Source organism: Globicephala melas, chromosome 1 (assembly GCF_963455315.2).
Source record: "Globicephala melas chromosome 1, mGloMel1.2, whole genome shotgun sequence".
NCBI lineage: Eukaryota > Metazoa > Chordata > Mammalia > Artiodactyla > Delphinidae > Globicephala > Globicephala melas.
In genome coordinates this window covers 76,332,879-76,355,217 of record NC_083314.1, presented here as the reverse complement: position 1 = coordinate 76,355,217, position 22,339 = coordinate 76,332,879, and the positions used below count along the sequence as shown (strand labels likewise).

The 22,339-nt window shown below is 41.4% G+C and overlaps 1 protein-coding gene across 2 annotated transcripts in view; it reads right to left on the bottom strand.

Moving 5' to 3' along the window:
• ADAR (adenosine deaminase RNA specific) overlaps positions 1–16,076 on the bottom strand; it is a 39,684-nt gene extending 23,608 nt beyond the window's left edge. For both annotated transcript variants that reach the window (XM_060298749.1, XM_060298758.1), the window contains exon 1: positions 15,952–16,076. In XM_060298749.1, the coding sequence (XP_060154732.1) occupies positions 15,952–15,996 (45 nt within the window). In that variant the 5' untranslated portion in view covers positions 15,997–16,076. The remainder of the gene's footprint in view (positions 1–15,951) is intronic.
• Between the last annotated feature and the right edge of the window lie 6,263 nt (positions 16,077–22,339).

Here is a 22,339-nt window from a genome sequence, read left to right as displayed (position 1 = left end):
CCATCCGTCAAACAGGCACATTAACCATCTGCTCAGAGCAGGGGGGAAAGCAGAGCAGCTCCTAGTCACCACAGGAAACCTGGGAAAGGTGTGAATGTACACACCCTGCAATTCAGCAATTCCACTCCTAGACCAGGATACACATACAAGAAATTGGTAGTTGCATTATTCATAATAGCTCCCAACCTGAAACAACCCAAATGTTCATCAAAAGGAAAATGGATAAATGGTGGCATTTGCCTATGATAGAATATTATACAGCAGCAAAAATGAAAGAACTATAACCACATGCACCAAAGTGGCTAATTATCTAAACATGACACTGAGTGAAAGAAGCCATATACATAGTTCCACTTACATAAAGTCCCAAACCAGGCAAAACAACTATAGTATACACTGCATAAAAGACAGGATGGTGGTTATCTCTAGGGAGGGAGGAGGGGTTTTGCCTGGGAAGGAATGCTCTGGGTGCTGGTGATGTTCTAGTTCTTGACTTGGCCACACATATGGCTCTCCAATAATTCATTAAGTTATACACTGACGCTTTATGTACCTTTCTGTAGGTATGTGCTGTACTTCACTATTTTAAAAGGTTGAAAACAACAGCAAACTCTCCCTGTACCAATTCCAGCTTACCTCCCCATGTTCTACTTTTCATTTAAGTATAATGAAATGAGTTACGTCTTACCTCTGCTTTCTTGCCTTCAAGCTAAACAATCCCAAAGCCTTTAACCCTTCTACAGGAATGATCCAGGAACTTCCCTGGTGGTCCAGTGGTTAAGAATCTGCCTTCCAATGCAGGGGACGCGGGGTCGATCCCTGGTCTGGGAACTAAGATCCCACATGCCGCAGGGCAACTAAGCCCGCGTGCCACAACTAACTGAGCCTACGCGCTCTAGAGCCTGCACGCCACAACTAGAGAGAAGCCCGTGTGCCACAATGAAAGATCCCGCATGCCGCAACCAAGACTGGACACAGCCAAATAAATAAATAAATAAATAAAAATTAGAAAAAAAAAGAAGATCCAGAGAAGCAGTAATCACAGCTACTGTGCAGAGGAAGCTGCACCGCTGCTGCCTCCATGTCTTTGAATCGAACCTAGGATGCAGTGGTGAAGCAGGGAGGGGAAATATGTTTCCTAAACAGAGGTTCGGTTCATGCCTTGAAAGAACAACAACCGCTCTTGTCATTTAATCTCAGCAGCTTGAGGAACTGCAGACAGAGTTATTCATAAACATTTCATCTCCTCCCCATCAGGGATTGTTTCAGCTCCCACAGGGTTGTGAGGTGGTGACATCAGTCTTTGTGCTGTTCTATTGTAGGAGCTTGAGGAGTTGGAGGAAGCTCTTTTAAAAATTAACCAAAAGTAACAGGTTGATTGCAAAAAGTTTCAGAAAATACAGATGAGCAAACACTGTCAAAGTTACCCCTAAATCTCCATTGTTAATTCACTGGTGTCCACCCTGCTGTTTTCCCTGTGCATAAAGCCTCCATGGACACGCAGGCGCAGCTCTCCTAACACTGGGGCTCACCTCCCCAGGAGCCTGTGTCTTCTGCTCAGCTGTGAAGTAACCCCAAATGCAAGACCTCCTGTGAACATACTACCTAGGGCTACTTGCTAACAATCACCTAAGTGATTAAGAGTTACCATCTAAAATTAGGTATTACAGAAAAAGCCCCCCATTCAGTGTTCTCAGAAATCTGGCTGCCACATAACACTGCCAAGCTCTGGCTCCATGTGTGCCTTCAGGGGCCTGGACTTCACCCATTATGGGGAAGGACGCATTATCATTCGGGCTACTGGGTTGGTTTTAGTTTCCAGTCCCTGCTATTCTTGCTTTTAAACTATAAATATAACTTAGTCGTCTTTGTAATGATTAATTTGTCTTGCGGATATTCTGCTTAACCTTACTGTGCGCAGGGGTGCATATTTACAACAACGGTCTTTTTCGTCTGTAATTTCCTATAACCAGACTTTACTGCACATATGGGCTACATCCAATTGGATCATCTATCTCCCTACTGTAAAGCAGATGTCTGCAAACTCCTTCAATATTTGCTCATACAGCAGATACTGCAACAGAAATGTACTGACTGTGAATGTGTGCTACTGAACTTGCAACACATTATCAAAAAAGTAATGAATTACTGAGGTATTTTTAAGTACTAGGGCACTATTTTAGAATAGGATCTGTACAAAAATAAACTCATGTTCTTATCTTAACTCCTAGGAAATACATAACAAGCAATTCGTAGAGTTGCTAGGCATAAATTTATTGCCTTCCTTTTTTTGTTGTTGTTGTTTCTCTTTCAATATATCATTGGATTTTTTATTCCACTAAACAGCTACTGCCCCATGAACATAATTTTCACAATTTACAGGGTCTTCCTATAATAACCCGACTTGCTTTGATAACCTATAAGGCAGAATAGCGAAGTTGCCCAACTGACTGAGCAGTGCTCCACAGCTGTCTTTATGCTGATTTATATTCTATTGAGGTTAATGACTAGACTGGCTTTTGAAGTTACAAGAAAGCAAGAGATGCCCCAGGTACCCCCAGAAGAAACAGAGGTCTCCAGAAGTGGGTAAGTGCCTCTACCCAAAGTTATCCAGTAAATGAAAGAAGAAAATGGTATTTATCAACCATTTATAGGCATTGTGATAAGTATTACCATATCTTAAAGATATATTAGTAATAATGTCAAAACCATACTACTACTAATGGTTAACATGCCTGTGCTGAATATTTTACATGCAAGTTTAAACAGGGAATGTACGTTTAGTCTCATAACCACCCCACAAGATGACTCTACATAGCTTGTGGTCTAATGCAATAAGTCCTGACACCCTGAAACCACCTCTTCCATGCTAGGTTGGTCTGGCAGGCAGCACCTGACTGACGTCTGGTTTGGCTCTGGCCAGCAAAGAGGTTCAGCTACTGGGCCACACTTGGGTTCCGCTGAGCCAGAGTCCAAAGGGGGGACCTCCCTCTCACTCTTGCCTGCTCTTCCTTCTCACCCCTAGGACCTAGCCTATGAGTGGCTGGGCTCAGTCCCAGCTTCCTGCAAGGGCAATGTCCCCATCTCCATGGCTTGCAGGAAACAGACGGGCCAAGTGCAGTCCTGTTCTAGGCAGGCCAGAGGGCAGCCTCTGCCCCCAAGTTCTGCAGTGTTTCCGGGGGAAGTGGGCCGATTTCAGGAACAGCCAATCGCAGAAAGCTGACTTGCCAAGTGGCCAATTCCCTGAATAACCAATTTACTAAACTACCAATATGCTGACTTCACCTTTTCTTTAAGCTCTCTAGTCTCAATTGACCAGTTTTTATCCTTCCTTCACAACAGTATTAGAGGAAATGTACTCTGCCCGTCTCCCTGAAGCTGAAGAGCTGGAGATTGAGGAGGAGACCGGGGGACAGTGGGAGGTGGCAAGGTTGAGAGGCTTTTGTGGAACTGAATTTCAGCGTATTGATTTTCTGAGAATTGACCTAGAGCTATTTCCAGGTGACCACAATCTTCTTCCCAAAGGGAATGAATAAGGCTTTGCTATTCCTAACATATGACTTTAAAAGTATTTCTTTCAGCATCGACAAGTTCAGAAAAATTTCCATCTACGCACACAGAGGAGAAGGTGCGTGAAGACAGTGAAGACGTAGCAGAGAGAGATTTGAAGACACTGGCCTTGAAGGCTGGAGTGATAAGGCCACAAGTCAAGCAATGCAGGCAGCCACCAGAAGCTGGCAGGGGCAAGGACCGATTCTCCCGGAGAGGCTCTGGAGGGAGCACAGCCCTGCAACACCTCGACTTCCTCCCAGTGAACTGACTTCAGATTTCTAGCCTCCAGAACTGTGAGAGAATAAATTTCTATGGTTTTAAGCCACCAAATCTGTGGTAATTTGTTACTGCAGCTGTAGGAAACTAATACACCATCCTCGAAAGGCTGTGCACATCAGGGAGCTCTGGGTACAGGACTAGCACAGACCTTGCTGTGCAGCCAGGGATTTCTGTATTTGGGGCTATCAAGGAAAAAGGCAGCAACAGACCAGCAGACCAGCTGGCACAGACGATGTGCACAGCCACAATTTCCACTTTTTTGTTAAACCAAACAGTACAGCCTTCTCATTACTGTCCAGCAGAACTAGAGCTTTTTGTTTTATTTGAAGAAAAGGATATTTCTGTAATATAACAAAGACTACCTATCATAAACTGAGAGCCAATATCATATTTAAAATGGAATAGTTAGGCATTCCCACTAAAATAAGAAATAAAATAAGGAGGGCCATCATTACCACTGTTATCTCCTCAATTCTGAGATGTACTCCAAACTTTTCTGATATTGGGATGTGAATTACATGCATTTATATTATGTATCAGTATATTTTGACTAGTAGCCCCTAAAAGCTATTATTAAATTGATAGCATGTTCTTATGCTCAATGGTCTTAGAATCAGAGATATGGTATTTAACATTATTTTGAAGATCCTAGCATATTCTATAACACAAAACAGAAATAAGAGAAAACTATTAAAAAAGGAAAGAAAAACATTATTTGCAGATGATAATATCATAACCCTTGTTGATCCAAGAAGATTAAATGAAAACTCTTGGACCACCATCAGTTAAGTAATATGGCTGGATATAAGAGAAATATACAAAACACAACCCTTCCTTATATGAAAAATACTATATTCTTTTTTTTTTTTTTTTTGCAGTACGCGGGCCTCTCACTGTTGTGGCCTCTCCCTTTGCGGAGCACAGGCTCTGGACACGCACGCTCAGCGGCCATGGCTCACGGGCCCAGCCACTCCGCGGCATGTGGGATCCTCCCGGACCGGGGCACGAACCCGTGTCCCCTGCATCGGCAGGCGGACTCTCAACCACTGCGCCACCAGGGAAGCCCCAAAATACTATATTCTTAACAGCAAATAAAGCATTAAAAAAGAAAAGGGAAACATCTGGGAATAATCCTAAGAAATGTGAAGAGCCTACACGTGGAAAAGTACAAAACTCTGTTGAGGAATACCTGTTTTAAGTAGAAGGATACACCAGCTCCAAATGTGATGGCGGAATAGTTTATGAACGCCAATTAGTGCCAAATTAAATAACAGTTTATTGCAAATTCTAGTGAGCTTAGGGGCAGTAAGGAGTGGATACCTGACAAAATGATTAAAGTTCAAGTGCAAGAACAAACAGGCAAGAATAGCCAAAATATTTTTTAAAAGAGGACAGCCATACTGATTAAATCAAAGCAGTACTGGTATAATACAGGAATGGAGCTACAGCCTAATAGAGCAGAACCACTTTCCCCCCAATAGACCCAAGTGTGTGTACAGATCCAATGCATGATAGGAGCCAAAAGCAGCAGTGAGGGGAAGAAGGATTAGTCTATAGATGGAACTTGGCTAATTGATAGGCTTTTTGGAAAGAAAGATCTATTCAGAGTCTTGCCTTATATTAATAAACCAAAATAAATTACAAATGGATTAAAGGATTATTTGTGAAGTATTTTAAATAAAAACACTAAAAACCAAAGTCTTTGTGTATGACTTGACCTGTTTCACAGCAATGGAAGACATCACAAAGGAGAAGACCGACATCTGTTCACTGCAGATATATTTTTGTACTTCAAAATAGTGACGTGATGTTTGAAAATGTTCACAGAAAAAAGTTTTTAAAAAGAGACATTAATAAAAAAATTAAAATGGACAGGGAATCACAGTTACAACACATCACACACAGGACAGAGTTAATATGTATATGTGTATATATAAAGCCCACATACCTAGATAAGACAGCATGTACATATGGAGTGCTCATATGGGCCAGCACTGTAGTTTATCTTTTATTTATTTATTTATTGTTTGTTTGTTTATTTATTTTTGGCTGTGTTGGGTCTCCGTTTCCGTGCGAGGGCTTTCCCCAGTTGCGTCAAGTGGGGGCCACTTTTCATCGCAGTGCGCGGGCCTCTCACTGTCGCGGCCTCTCCCGCTGCGGAGCACAGGCTCTGGACACACAGGCTCAGCGGCCATGGCTCACGGGCCCAGCCGCTCCACAGCATGTGGGATCTTCCCGGACCGGGGCACGAACCTGCGTCCCCTGCATCGGCTGGCGGACTCTCAACCACTGCGCCACCAGGGAAGCCCTATTTTTTATTTATTTATTTTTCTGGTTGCACCGGCTCACGGGCTCCTTAGTTGAGGCATGTGAACTCTTAGTTGCGGCATGCATGTGGGATCTAGTTCCCTGACCAGGGATCAAACCCAGATCCTCTGCATTGGGAGCATGGAGTCTTAGCCACTGGACCACCAGGGAAGTCCCTGTACTTTATCTTTTAATTTTCACAACCACCTTATGAGAGAGGTACACTGTTGCTGTCCCCATGTTACAGCATGAAAGGCTGAGGTAGACCAAAGTTGTTCGAGATAACACAGCCAGTACAGGCTGAGCCAGGATTCAGACTCAGGCATTTTGGCTCCAGAGCGGATGCTCTTGGCCATTACACTGCCCCCACTAACTCTGCAGTAGATAAAAAGCCAATTCCCAAAAAAGGAAGTGCAAATGCCTGTCAAATGCTTGGGGGAATATTCAGTTACACTTGTAATACGTTTTACGTTTTCATTCAGAAAATTAGCAATTAAAAAAAATGACCCAGTGCCAGGTGGGGAGATTCCATGGCTACCTTCACAATCTAATCTTTGACTCTAGGAATCCCCTCTGACCCCCTCCAAAATGTTCTCAAAGATGGTTAGGTCACCATCACCTCCCTTCTTTAACCCTTTATTGGCTATATGTTACTCTTGGGATAAAGGCCCAAGTCCGTAACAAGGTTGGCTGTGCACTCCCACTCTCCAGCCAAGCCTAACCTCCCATACTTCACAAAAGGCACCTTCCATCCTGTTTGCCCAATAGCCACAGAGCACTCCTGCAGCCTCAAAAAAGCCAAGTCGTAGACTGTTTTCTCCTCCAGTCCTGTCCCTATGCCAGACGGCATATAGAGTTTATAGTATCCGTAACACTAGGAAGCTTCCTTCATAATCCTTATCAGTAGCTGTAGTTACACAATTGCATGATCTTTGTCTGTCTGTCCTGAGCAGTACTAGCCTTGTACCCCCCATGACCCAGCACAGTGCTTTGGCTATAAAAGGTATTCAACATATCTGTCAAAGGAACATACATTAATGATTGAATGAAAGAAAGAGGAGGGAGAAAAGTAAAAAAATAAGGAAAGGAGGAGAAATAGGCGTTCTACCCTATGACAGTAAGACTAAGATGCTTTTTTTTACAAAGCAATTGGACAATGTGCGTCAGAAGTCTTAAATATGTTAATAACCTCATTTAATAATCAGCAATCATTATTAATATGTAATCATATTGCTACATAATTATTAATAAGTGTAATTAATGGTCCAATCATAAAAATCTACCTTGAGGAAGATAATTTGAAATCTAGTACAGAAATTTAAGCTCCCTACAGAATTGTTTACAATAGCAAAAAATTGAAAATAGATTTAATGTCCAAAACTAGAGACACAGTCAAGTAGATTCTGGTACAGTAGTAAATTATACAATACATAAAAGTGACATTTACAAAGAGTTAATGCCATGGAAGATGTTTAGTTCATAATAAGTGGAAAGACATAAAATTTAAATAGAGAACAATTTCGGCTTTGAAAAACAATATGCCCAGGTGGCAGACAGTGCTGAGTGCCTACCCTAGAAGTCTGCCTTCCCTTCTGAGAGAACCCTGATTCTGTCCACATTCATCTGAGAAGGCCAGGCTCCCTCCCCAGACCCAGAGGGAGGACTGTGATTAGTCTAATCTAACTTGGTTTTGGCAATTCCATTCCTCTTGCCAGTGATACATGTGATACAACTCTGGCCAACAAAACACAAAGGAAGCCTGTCGGGGGCTTTCTGTCACAAAGGTTCCTTGATATGAATAAATGATGCCCTGAGGATGGCAGACTAGAGGGCTGGGACAACTCTGAGTTGCTGAATCAATCTACCCTGGAACTGCCCTATCTGTGGGCTAACCAACACAACACTGCACAAAAGACACCAAAATGTTAATGATGATATCTGAGAAGTAGGGTTACCAGGGATATTCATTTTAATAGTTTCTTCAATTTTCAAGTCTTCTATAATAAAGCATCTATCACACTCAAAATAAAGGGGAAAAGTTAATAAGAAAAAGATAACTATGTATTGCATGAACCTTGCCCTTAAGAAGCTCAGTCTAATAATGGAAATAGCCACGTAAATAAATGATTAAGATATGCTGTGATAAAACCACAATCAGACGCCACTTCATAGCTATTAGAATGGCTAAAATAAAACTAAAAAAACCCCTCATAATATCTAATGGTGAGGATGTGGAGCAAGTAGAACTCTCATACACTCTCATGGTGGGAATGTAAAATGGTACAACCACTTTGGAAAACTGTTTGGCAATTTCTTCTAAGGCTAAATATGTAAACACCCTATGTATGACTCAGCCGCTATACTTCTGAGTACTTGCCCAAGGAAAATGAAAAGAGATGGCTACAAAAAGACTTAGACAAGAATGTTTATGGAACCAGGGGTAGGGAGAAGGGGAAAGGGGGAGTTGTTTAATGGGTGCAGAGTTTCAGATTTGCAAAATGAAAGTGTTCTGGAGATCTGAACTTTTCACCATGTGAATATACATACTACTACTGAACTGTACACTTAAAAATGGTTAATTTGGTAAATTTTATGTGTTTTTCACCACAATTAAAAAAAAGAAAAAAAGAATGTTCCTAGAGCTTTATTCCTGATAGCCGCAAACTGGAAACAACCTCAAAGCACATCAACTGATGAATGAATAAATGACTAATGTATATACATACAGTGGATACTGCAACATGGCTGAAGCTCACTAAAAGAAGCCACACATAAAGTACATATTATATAGTTCTATTGATATGATGTTTTAGAACAGGCAAAACTGATCTATGGTGATAGACATCAGAAGAGTGGTAGCCTTTGGGGACAGTGGTGACTAGAAAGGTGCACGAGGGAACTTTCTGGGGTGATGGAAATCCTTTATTTTCTTGATTTGGATGGTGATTAAATGGGTATATGTATTTGTCAAAATTTATTGAATGGTATTCAATGAATACCATAGCATATTCATTAAATATTTTTACTGTATATAATTACATCTCAAAAAGAGAGGGAAATGGTGAGACAGGTGAACGGGAAGAGGCTAAATTCATCATCTTGGCTATACACCTAGATGTTGCTAACAGAATAAGAGTGCTTCTTTAAACCAGATCAACAGCAACAGATAAACATCTCATGTAGCAATTTATTGAAACGCTTAAGAACATTAAAATGATGAGAATTATACATACATTCGAACTCAGTTTTGTGGAGCAAGCTTTGATATTCTGCTAAATTTAAAAAAGGAAAAATAAATGATACATACGCACTAATGTAAGTATCTTTAAAACAAAACATAGGACTTCCCTGGTGGCACAGTGGTGAAGAATCTGTCTGTCAATGCAGGGGACACAGATTCAAGCCCTGGTCCGGGAAGATCCCACATGCCACGGAGCAACTAAGCCCGTGCGCTACAACTACCGAGACTGCACTCTAGAGCTCACAAGCCACAACTACTGAGCCCGCGTGCCACAACTACTGAAGTCTGCGCACCTAGACACCATTCTCCGCAACAAGAGAAGCCACCGCAATGAGAAGCCCGCACACCGCAATGAAAAGTAGCCCCACTCGCCACAACTAGAGAAAGCCCGTGCGCAGCAACGAAGACCCAACACAGCCAAAAATAAATATATAAATAAATTTACAAAAAACAAAACATAGACCTTTATCTAAGTAAAACTGCTTTTATGGGCTTCCCTAGTGGCGCAGTGGTTGAGAGTCCGCCTGCCGATGCAGAGAACACGGGTTCGTGCCCCGGTCCGGGAAGATCCCACATGCCGCAGGGCGGCTGGGCTCGTGAGCCATGGCCGCTGAGCCTGTGCGTCCGGAGCCTGTGCTCTGCAACGGGAGAGGCCACAACCGTGAGAGGCCCACGTACCGCAAAAAACCCCACAAAAAACTGCTTTTATTTAAAATATTGTACAATATTTTCATCAAATATCTTGTTCAAATCTGAAATAAAACTGAATATTAGCTTTTCAAAGTCATATGTCAAAAAGCAAACCTTTAGAACACAAAATGAAGAAAAAATATTTTTAAGCTTACAAGCAAAGGAAGAAATCAAAAAGGACAAAATCTGTCTGCAGAAGAATGAAAAACAGGTTTTGTATGTTTAATGATAAAGCCAAAATTAGATGGCAAACAACCGACTGGAAGAATATTTACAGCAAATAAGAGTTTTTTGTTTGTTTTTTACAATGAGCATATACTCATATTTTTTAGAGTATTTGCATACTCTAAAAAATATTTGATTCAAACTTAATCATAACAAAAAATGCAAATTAAAATGAGACACCATTTTTCAATCTAGCTAAGATTTTCCTCTTTCCGTTAAAATACCCAGTCCTGGAGAAGGCAGGGTGAGACAGAGGCACAGCGAATGGTCAGGCATTGCTGTATAAACTCATATTCACTTTTTAGGAAGCAAATGAGGACTAAGCACTACAAGAAGGTATTGCAGCTGGGTAGAAGCGGGGGCCCAGATGTATGGGGGTGAGTGTGGGGTTAAACAATAGCCCTTTCACCTCAAGCCTCTAATTGTATGAGAACTACTTTTTGTGTGTTAAAACAAGAAACAAAAGGGTATCCTCCCTCCGCTATTTTTGTTGGGGGGTGTGGGTGTGGCATGGGTAGGTTAAAATAAGATAAGATAAGGCACAACAGTACCCAGGAAGATGGATGCGGAATTGGGCCCTCCCTGGGAGAGGGCGGAAGACCAACACCCAAGCAGCCCCTGTCCTGAAGGACAGACTGCACTCTGGGCTGCAAGTCCCCCATCCGGCTATGCCACTCACCCCGAGGCAGGGTGCTCTCCCTGGGGAGTAGTTGTAGGTGCAGCAGAAGCACATTGAAGACAGCTATGGAAAAGGAAAGGTGCAGATCAGCATGTAGAACATGGCTGCATCTGGGTGAAAATCAAACAATGACAACAAGATGGAGTGTATTTTATTTAATAGCTTTGACTATAAAGGCCTAAGAAAAGGTAAGGGAGGAGACACACATCAAGCTATTAGTAGTAGCTCTACCTCTGGAGGGTGAGATGAGCTGGATGGAGAGGGGTCTCATTTCTTTTATAATTTTCTAGTTTGGATTTTTTTTAGCCTCTTTTGAGTGTTTTTGTATTTAAAAAGAAAAAAAAAGTTTTAAAGTTCACAACCTTGATCCCCAAACTCCAGTCAAAGAATAAGTTGTTAAGGGACTTAAAACCGTGTCTGGCACATTGTAAGTGCTCAAGGGAATGTTTTAAAGATAAATACTCCGGGACTTCCCTTGTGCGCAATTGTTAAGAATCCGCCTGCCAATGCAGGGGACACGGGTTCGAGCCCTGGTCTGGGAAGATTCCCACATGCCGCGGAGCAACTAAGTCCACCAGTCACAACTACTGAAGCCCGTGTGCTCTAGGACCCGCGTGCTGCAACTACTGAAGCCCACACTCCTAGAGGCCATGCTCCTCAAAGGGAGAGGCCACCGCAACGAGAAGCCCGCGCACCACAACTAGAGAGAGCCCGCGTGCAGCAATGAGGACCCAGCACAGCCAAAAATAAATAAAATTAGAAAAAAAAAAAAAAGAGATAAATACTCTAAGGAAAAAAAAGACTCAAACTACAAAAAAAAAAAAAAAAGCCTTAATATACAATCTATCATAGTTCAGAAGAGTTTGAGGGGGGTGAAATATCTCACAGGGTGGAGTTTCCAGGTGGCTGCTCCTTGGGGCCTAACCCTTCACCTCTGTAGGTTCAGATGCACATGGGGAGAGAGATTCTGCCTTTCTGAGATGGCACCCATAGTACTTGCATTTACAGACATTTACAGTGAGAACTGTATCTATCATGCAGATTGAATCCTCATCAACACCATGGCAGCATTTTCTCCCTATGGGCAGATTTTCATTCATTCATTTAATAAACATTTATTAAGCACATACTATGTGCCAGGCACATCCTAGGCCCTAGAGATACAGCAGTAAACAAAATAAAAATTCCTTTCCTCGTTATTTTCATGAAGCTGATGTTTTAGTGAGAAGACAGGCAACGAACAAATATACAGTGTCAACTGGTTGTAAGTGCTAAGAATAAAAATAATACAGCTAAGAAGGAGATAAGGAATACAAAGCAAAGAGCACCTCTGTCTTCAAGGGGCTCTCAGTCTAGTGGAGAACTGACTAGAAAATAGACAGTTATCAAACAGAAATCAAATCCACAGTAGGGCTGTGCTCAGGGGATGTGACTTCCTCGTTGATGGAGGTCAAGGAAGGCTTCTGAGAAGAGAAGGATGACCTGAATCCAAAAGGAAGTCAGTCAAACAAAACAGTGTGTGTGTGTGTGTGTGTACACACGTGCACGCACAAACAGCAGATGCAAAGGAGCGGAAGGGATGAAAAGAACATGATCAATGCCACAACAAAATAACAACGTGTGATGGACAAACAAAACCACGTGGATCCATTCCAGTTGGAAGGCTCTGGAAAGGCCACAAAGAAGGGGGATATAAGCACACATGTCAGCACATATGTCTATGTATACACACCAACTTACAGTAATCATCTGTTGTTTTCACCTGCCTAGTACCTCTTCACTTCCCCATCCCATGAGGTTATGGAAGGAAATTTTACTCCTTCATCTCAAAAGTGGGCCTGTGACACAGATCTGTCTAAACGTGGCATCCCTAGCTCCTTGTCCACATGATGAGTTTACAATGCTAGAAGAGAGCTGTAAGATCATAGGCTTGGGGCTGCCAAGAGTCACCTTTTCCACTATGTACGGAGAAAACAGCAGGAAAGAATGAGGGCAATAAACAAAAAGAAGCAGAGAAAGGCAGGGCGAAGAGAGTCCTCATGACATCATTTCAGCCTCATGATCCAGCCATGCCTGAAGCTCACATTTGGACCTCCTAGTTAAATGATCAACACTTTTTTGCTTATGTTAGTTTACATTAGGCTTCTGCCATTTGCAACTAGATTAATATACCCCCTTCTGGGGAAAGAACTTCACTCTGTGTGTGGTGGTGGTGGGGTACAGAGGGAAAGGGAGGATCAATTATGTTAAAGGGTCTCTCCCATTAAGTTTGATAAACATGATGAAATAGGTGGCTTCAAGGCATCTGGGAGGGTATAGAAGCAGCAACGAAGGCTCCTTGCGGGGAGGAACTGAGAGTTTACTTGTCACAATCTATATGGATGGGTTATATAAACCTTTCTGCATTCCTAATAATTCACCAGACAGCCCTAAGTCATCTTCAGACTGAGAACCAACACAGAATGACTGATCAAAAACGCCAAGAATATCATCTGTTTAAAACCCATTTACCATTACCACATTAATGCACATCCGTCACAGATCTTTCTCAAATGCTTAATTTTGTGACAAACTTAATATTTTGAACTCTTTATCCCTGATACCAAACCATCATCCAGTGTTCTCCAGGAAACTTAACTCAAGCAGCTGTATCCACTATGGTCCAAGTCTAACAGATGTTATAGCAAAATAAACTGCTGTATCTCAAGAGATCACTACAGAAGCCCAAAAGGGGCTCAGACCCTGTTGTTCACACAAACTCAAATCAGTTGGTCACAGATAATAATACCAGTCTTGGTCTGAAACACAGCTTCAAATCTTTAAATCCATGAATCAGAAAGATGCTCATATTACACTGTGTAACAGTATAAAAATAGCTAGCTTAAAGGAAACTGTGTGTGTTAGCAATGGGTCTCCTTCTGGCAGACGTAACAATACCTCAAGATTTTTTCTTCTTTCCACAGACATTTACCAAATACCTACTGTTTGCCCACTATCCCAGCACTGTGCGCCCATATCTACTTTGCCCACTCTTCTCTGGGTGAAAAGGTTAAATCTTGCTTCGCATCTGGACAATGCTGGGTAAAATGTAAAATAAAAGGTAATTTATCACTGGACAATTTGAGATGTTATTCTTACAGCAAATACCGGCCCTCTAAACTCTGCTTATGCCTCCCTTCCCCCACTACACCTCACACTGCCAGGATTCTAGTCACTGAGAAATAACAAGACCCAAACCCTACATAGTCTGAGGGCCTGGGTTCAAGTTTCAGTTCTGCCATTAAATAGTGTCAGGAACTTGGTTGGCTAAGCTCACCTTCTGCATCTGTAAAATGGGGATAATACTTATTATAGCACTGGGCTGCCGGAGGGATTAAAGAAATTAGTGTATGTTGAGAGCTCAGTACAGGGTCACACACATAGCATGTGCTCAATAAAGAGAAGCTATAATTAAGAGAGTAAAGTAAGGCTTTTTCCAGTTTTAAAATGTTATGGTCTATTGTAGAGAGATTATGGGTTTTGAGTCTCCCCCGCCACCGCAAGTCTGCTTTATCATATCTGGCAGAATAGCAAGCACACAGAATAGCAAAACACTCCCCTGCTTTTCAAGCAGCTGTACCAATGGGAAACCTTCAGCAAGGGAGCAAGTTCAAGTCATGGGTGCTGGGCCCTTACTAATAATAGCTAGACACTTCAAATTCTGACAACAACCCTGTAAGGTAGATATAATTATCCTCATTTTGTAGATAAGACCAAGTAGGAGTAGAAAGGTTAAATAACTCACTCACTGTCACACAGCTGGCAAACGCAGACCAGACTCCCAAAAGTCATGCCCCCTTTCCACTCTGTTCCCTGCCTCCCATACAGCAAGCACACCCAGCTGTCTGTGAAATAATGAAATAACGGGAAAGATATCTCAAAATCTGCAACGACGGGAACCGTCCTTCTTTAGTTAAGAAACTGGCATCATCACTCGCATTTGCTCGACAATTTGTTGCTCCGACGTTCTCGGCTCCCAGTGACCTGTTCTAGCAATCCGGCCTCCCTCTCCAACAGCAGTCACTGTGTAGGCCTCTGTGTGCAAATCTTCTCCCTTAGCAGCTTAGGCTCTGTTCCCTCCCCGACCGCAGGCTGGGACTCCCCGACACTGCGTTTAAAATCCAATGACAGGTGCATATGCCTCTTCTAAAGGCAAGTTTCCCAAACTCTGACACCAACACGGCACACCTGAGGCAGGCTTACCCTCTAGCGGGACCCAAGAATCAAGCCAAGCAGAAGAAGGAAGGGGAGGTGACGCAACTAGGCCTCCTGCACCAAGGCCACACCGAGGCAGAACGCAGTGGCCGTGACCCCGCAGTGGGCTCTCCACCGCGGACGCCTACGCCTTCCCTGTATAAGGCACGCCAAGGGCTGCGGATATTATCCCAGGGATGAGGCGCGGGCCTATGCAGTCAAGGGAGAAGGCGCAGGAAGACGCGGACCTGAACGAGTCCCAGGCGCCTAGCTCTCCAGTCACTCTCCCCCAGGGGAGGGAGTTGGCGAGAGGGAGACAAGGGCCTTTGGTACCCAGCTGTTCGGTTCCGCCTGGCACGAGCGCCAGAGCATCCGTGCGCAGCCTCTGCCGCCCACACCCGCGCACACCCGGGAGCACAAACACCCGCACACAAGCACTTGGCCCCCGGCGCCCGCCTCCCCGCAAGGCTGCTGAGCCCCGCCGCTGCCCCCGACCCCCGCCTCCCCACCTGGCCCTGCGGCCACACTCAGAGCCCAACCGGGCGCCCCTGCGCTCCCCCTTACAGTAGCGCCGGACACTGGAGCGGCGGCGCGAGCCGGGCGTTCAGGCCACAGAAGGTGATAGCGGGGAAGGGAAAAGCCTCTTACCGGGTCTTGTAATTCTCTGGGACACAGCGCGACACCAGAGACTGCCAGTGGCGCCGGGACCCTTCCCCGCCCTCCCCCACCACGTAGCCCTCTCTACCTTCAGTCGGGAATCAATGGCCCGGTCGCGGATTGGTGACATCATTGGCGCGCCGGGCGTGGGAGGGAGCACCACGTGATTCCTCCCTCTTTTGTTTGCGTCCTAGTTAAGCTAGGATTTTGTTGCTGCCTTCCTTGGGTTTTTACTGATCTGTTAATGGCGTTGTCGTAGGCACGGTGGGGAGTAGGTACTTGGGTTTGGGATGTTATATTTTTGCTCATGGCCTTGATTAAACTCTTCAGTCGTTTATAACGTAGTTGGGCCGGAAGGCCTGAGACGGTATGTGGGTACTATCTTTTTTTTTTTTTTTAAATGGATATCAAGTACACAGAATTACTTAGTAATACACTATAATCAGTATTCCTTGTGTGGCACGTTCAAATTAAATATTTTTTAAATGTTATAATGAACATCACCTTTAACTCGCCAGTTTGCCACCCCAACCAAGAACTAAAATATTACCAATAATTTTAATGTACTTGTAAGTGGTCGCCATCCTTTACCTCTGCCTTCCCCTCAGAAGTAACCTCCATCCTGACTTGTGTTTACACAACTTTTATATTGCTTTCTTTTCACAGTTATATACATTATTAAACACTTTTTTTTAAATTAGTTTTGTGTGTGTGTGTGTTTGAAATTTCATCTAATGTTCTGGACTTTTATTTTAACAAACACGTTCCTAAGTTACTTAGTCCATTCAGGCTGCTATAACAAATAACAGATTTTTCAACAGAAATTTATTTCTCACAGTTCTAGAGGCTGGAAGTCAGGGTGCCAGCATGTTATAGCAAGGGCCCTTTTCCTATTGGCAGAGTTCTCCTTGTATGGCAGAAGGAGTTAGGGATCTCTGTGTGGTCTCTTTTATAAGAACTCCAATCCCATTCATGAGGGCTCCACCCTCATGACTTAAGCCCCTCCCAAAGGCCCCACCTCCTAATACCATCCATTGGGCCTTAGGATTTCAACATATGAATTTGGGGGAGAACAAAAATGTTGACCATAGCACTAAGATTCATTCTTCTTGTTGAGCGAAGTTGCATTTCATTCATTTTCACTGCTCTATAACAAATCATTTTGTGAATGTACCATTATTTATCCATTCTCTGGCTGCTGAATATTTATGCAATTTCCAGTTGTTGGTGTTTTTTTGTTTTTGTTTTGCTTTTTCCAACTGTGCTGCTATGAGCATTGCCTTTTGGTTCTTCTATACAAACTTTTCTCTTGGGTATATTTACCTAGGAGTGGAATTGATGGGTTTTGGGTATGTCAGTGTTCAACTCTGTGTGATAGTGCCAAATCTTTATTCAAAGTGGTTATACCAGTTTACAATCCTAGCAATCACTAGCATCCACATCTTCCCTAATACTTGAGACTTCTTGATTTTTGCCAATGAAATGGGAGTTAAATGGTGTCTCATCCTGGCTTTATTGGCATATCCCTGGAGTTAAGCGTCTCTTACATATTTTATCTGTAGTTCTTTTTCTATGAAATGTCAGTGTAGGGCATTCAGGGTTTTCAAGGCAGATCAAGGAAAAAGGCATGACTGTGACGTGGCAGTAGCACAGGCAAGCTTTATTTGGACAAGTTTTGACAGGTTTGCAGGCAGGGGAAGTCCCGCACAAAACCTGATAATTCAGAGACTACTTAGGGGCAGGGAGGGGAGGCATCTGGAAGGAGAGGACAAGGAAATTCCCAGAGGAGAGGGGACCTACATGTTTATGTGATGTGCTCAGCTGCCTAACAGAGAGCCTCTGGGTCAGAAAACTCCAAAGGGCAGCAGCAGCTTGGGGTCTATAACCACAGGGTTTATCTTATCTATGACTAGCAGATGTTGGGTGCACTTTGGTGAAGTATGCATGGTAGGCAGGCAGCTCTAAATGGCTAAAAATCTGCTTATTTGGGCTATGCTTAAAACAACTAGATATGTAAAAATTTGACTTTAGTGCAGGCAGGCTTTTGAGCTAATTGGTCCTAGCCTGCTGTGAAGAAATAAACAACTTGGGGGGGCTATATACAGAGCCCAACATTGGCTCATTTTTTTTCCGGTACGCGGGCCCCTCACTGTTGTGGCCTCTCCCGCTTAGGAGCACAGGCTGCGGACGCGCAGGCTCAGCGGCCATGGCTCACGGGCCCAGCCACTCCGCGGCATGTGGGATCTTCGCGGACCGGGGCGCGAACCCATGTCCCCTCCATCGGCAGGTGGACTCTCAACCACTGCGCCACCAGGGAAGCCCTTCACTTTTTTTTTTGATACATAGATGTACTTAACTTTGAACTTATAAATACTTATACTGTTTTTTCCTACCCTAATATATATTAACTTACTGTTACTTCTAAAAATATGTAGTTTTGCTTTTGACATTTTAATCCTTATTCTTTCTGGAATTTACTTTGTTTATGGTGTGAGGTAGGGAATCCAATTTTACTTTTTACGTACAACTGAGATTTTTTTCCAGCTTTCTTTGTTGACCAGCCCCACCTTTCTCAACTGATCTGTCATGCCAGCTTTGTCATGTGTCTGTGTCAACATCCCATTTATGTATATGGGTCTGTTTCTGAGCTGTCTATTCAGTTCCACTGGACAATTTATCTTGGTGCCAACACCACTCTACTTAATTACCAAAGTTTTATAAAAAGTCTTGATTATTTAGTAAGGCAAATTTTCCTTATTTTTCTTCTTTATGTTTTGTCTTGGCTATTCTTAGTCCTTTGTTTTTCCATACATATTTTAGAACAAGCTTCTCAAGTTGCACACACACACACACACACACACACACACACACACACCTGTTGGGATTTTAACTGGCATTGTGTTGAATATGTAGCTCAATCTGGAGAGAATTGACATCTTTATGATTTTGAGTCTTCCAATTCATGAGCAAGGAATAGATATCTTTTTATTAGGTCTTCATTAATGTCTTTTAGTAGAGGTTTTTTATTTTATGTGTCCAGATCTTGCACATCTTTTGTTGGGTTTATTCGTAGATACATTGTTTTTGTTGCTATTGTAAATGATATCCTATAAAAATTATGCTTTGTAACTGTTTGTTGCTAGCATAGAAATAAATTGGACTTTTGTATATTGATATTGTGTCCAGTCACTTTGCTGGAAACAATAATTTGTCTTTGATTCTAATAATTTTTCTATTATTCTTTCTAATAATTTTTCTATCGATTCTTCCAATAATTCATTTCTAGATTCTTTTGGATTTTTCTATGTAAACAATTATTATCTGAAATCTATGTCCATTTTGCCTCCTATCCAGCCCTTATTGCCTTTTATTCCTATTAAAGTATTACACTGGTTAGGACCTCCAGTCCAATGTTAATAGAAATGGTGATATTTTCTTGACATTCTTACTTGGGCACTCTTGACTTGATCCTGATTTTTGAAAAGGAAATTTAGAATTATTTTTGTAGAATATTTTTGGTAAATAAATTTAGAGTAATATTTTGAAGGCTTTTTGTAAATCCCCTTTGTCAGATTAAAGAAGGTTCCTTTTTAACCATTTTTTAGACTGACGTATAGTTAATTTGCAATATTGTGTTAGTTTCACATGTACAGCAAAGTGATTCAGTTATATGTATATATATTATATATATATTCAGATTCTTTTCCATTATAGGTTATTACAAGATATTGAATATAGTTCCCTGTGCTATACAGTAGGTCCTTGTTGTTTATTTATTTTATATATAGTAGGGTGTATATGTTAATCCAAAACTCCTAATTTATCCCCCCCCTCAATTTGGTAACCATAAGTTTGTTTTCTATGTCTGTGGGTCTGTGTCTGTTTTGTAAATAAGTTCATTTGTATCATTTTTTTAGATTCCACATATAAGTGATATTATATGATATTTGTCTTTCACTGTCTGACTTCACTTAGTCTGATAATCTCTAGGTCCATCCATGTTGCTGCAAATGGCATCATTTCATTCTTTTTTGTGGCTTCTTTATCCATTCATCTGTTGATGTACAGACAGTTGCTCAAGTATTTGCTCTCCTTCTTGTAAAAGAACTACACATTTCCACCTATTGCCATGTTATTTGAACTGCCCCTTTTGGGAATATGCATATCCACCCAACTGACAATGGGTTTGGTCACAATGACTTCACATCTGACCGGAATCTTTAAAAAATATTCTGTGTGTTTCCAGTAGCTCTCTTGCTCATTTCCTTCTTCAATGAGAATGGCATGTCCTCCACTGGGGATCTGCGAATACAGAAGATAAGTGGCATACACAGCAAGCGAAAAATAAACACGGAGATTTGGGATTTTGTTAGTTACCACAGCATATTATAGTGAAAACTGACTGATAAATTATTTGTCTGTGTCTTCTCTTCTTTTTATCTTAGATAAATCATTGCAGAGGTTTGTTTATTTTGTTGGTCTTTTCAAAGAACCAACTTTTGGCCTTGTTGATTCTCTCTATTGTAACTTGGTTTCCTATTTCATTTTTTTAGTTCCTACTTCTGCTCTTATAATTATCATATTCCTTCCACTTTCTTTGAGTCTATTGTGTTGTTTGTTTTCTACTTCTTAAGTTATGGATTTAGTTCATTAATTTTCAGCCTTTTCCCCCTTCTATAAAAAAGGCTTTAAGGCAATAAATTTCCCTTGACGCACACTTTTCATATCCTACAAGTTTTAATATATACTGTTTTCATTATCACTAAGTTGTAAAATGTATTTATAATTGTATTATGGTTTCTTCTTTGACTCATGAGTTATTTAAAAAGCATGCTTTTCAATTTCAAAATCTACGGAGATTTTAAATTAACTTCTAAAATATTTGCATTGTGAACAGAACATAGTTTTGTGATACTTTTCTTTGAAATTTGTTGATATTTGCTTTGTAGCTAATTCATGATCTAATTTTGTAAATGTTCCATATGTGCTTGAGAAGAATTTGTATTCTCTCACTGTTGGGTGCAAAATTGATATATGTCCATTACTACAAGCTTGTTAATTTTGTTGTTCAAATATCCTACATCTTTGCTGATACTTTTTGGGGGGGGGGCGGGGTGGGGTGTCTGCTTGAATTATCAGACACAGATAAAGACATATTGAAAAATCTCCCACAGTGATGGTATATTTGTCCATTTATCCCTGAAGTTTTTATCAAGTTATACTCTATATATCTTCAGCATATTTTATTAGATGCTTATATTTTTAGAACTGTGTTATTTATGGTGATTAAATCTTAAATCATTACATGGTTATCCCTTTCTATCCCTATATTGCTCATTATCTTCAAGTCTATTTTGTCTGATATTAACATGGCCAAACTGACTTTCTTTTGGTGTTTGCTTGGAATATCATTTTCAATCCTTTTACTTTTATTCTATACAAGTTCGTTTGCTTTTTTAAAAATCCAGCGGGATTTTAAAAAAAATTCTGATAATCTCTGTCTTGTAACTGTCAATTTTTGTCCACATATATTTATTGTAATTTTTGATATATTTGGACTTTGATTCTATCTTACTTTATGATTTCTATTTGTTCCATGTTTTCTATGTTTCTGGCTTTTATCTTTTTTGCTTTATTTCTTTCTTTATTTTTGGATTAACTGAGTTATTTTTGAACTTTTTTCCTATTCCATATTTTTCTTTCTAAAGATTTGGAATCATGCATACATTTTTTAGTGGTCACCCTTAAAATTTATCATGCATTCTAATTTAATAAGGTCTAAAGTTTAAACACAGCTTTGACATTCTCTTCTACACAGTACAAGAGCTTTTGAATACTTTAGCACTTTTCTTACCCCTTCTGACTAATACAGCACTGTTGTCTAATTTTTGGTTCTGTCTTTTCTTTTTAACTCCACAAATTGTTCATTGTCATTTTATTCTACACAGACAATATTTGTTTGGGTTTACATACAGAGAAAGAAGAAGTGTTAATATGAGGTTGTGTTTACAAACTAGCTGCTGCTAAGTGCAACTGGGATAGCTTGATGTTATGGGACTATTCTCCAAGGAGTCATATGAAGTGTGTCTCAGGAAAGTTTGCCTGGGAGAATATTTTAAAGATGTCTTCAATCACTCAGTAAACTGTTTTGGGGAAAGAAGAAATTGTTCTACTGACTCTTGCTTTCTTTCTGTCATGAGGGTTAACTCCCCGGCCCCTCTGCGCTGTGCAGTGGATCCCCTGGTGTCTGACTTCTCTGCATCAACTGTGTAGCCCCAGGGCATGAGGGAAGAAGTGTGTGGTGTTAGTATAGAGTGACGCCTGTCAGTGTGTGCTTTCATGAAAGTGGGTGGAGTCTATGCTGAGTTGGCCCCAACAGGGGTGGCTGGAGCAAGGATTAAATGTGAGGCCAAGGGAATCTGAAGTGAAGCATATAATGAGAAATAAAGAGGGAGAATGTTCTCAATAGAAGGAAC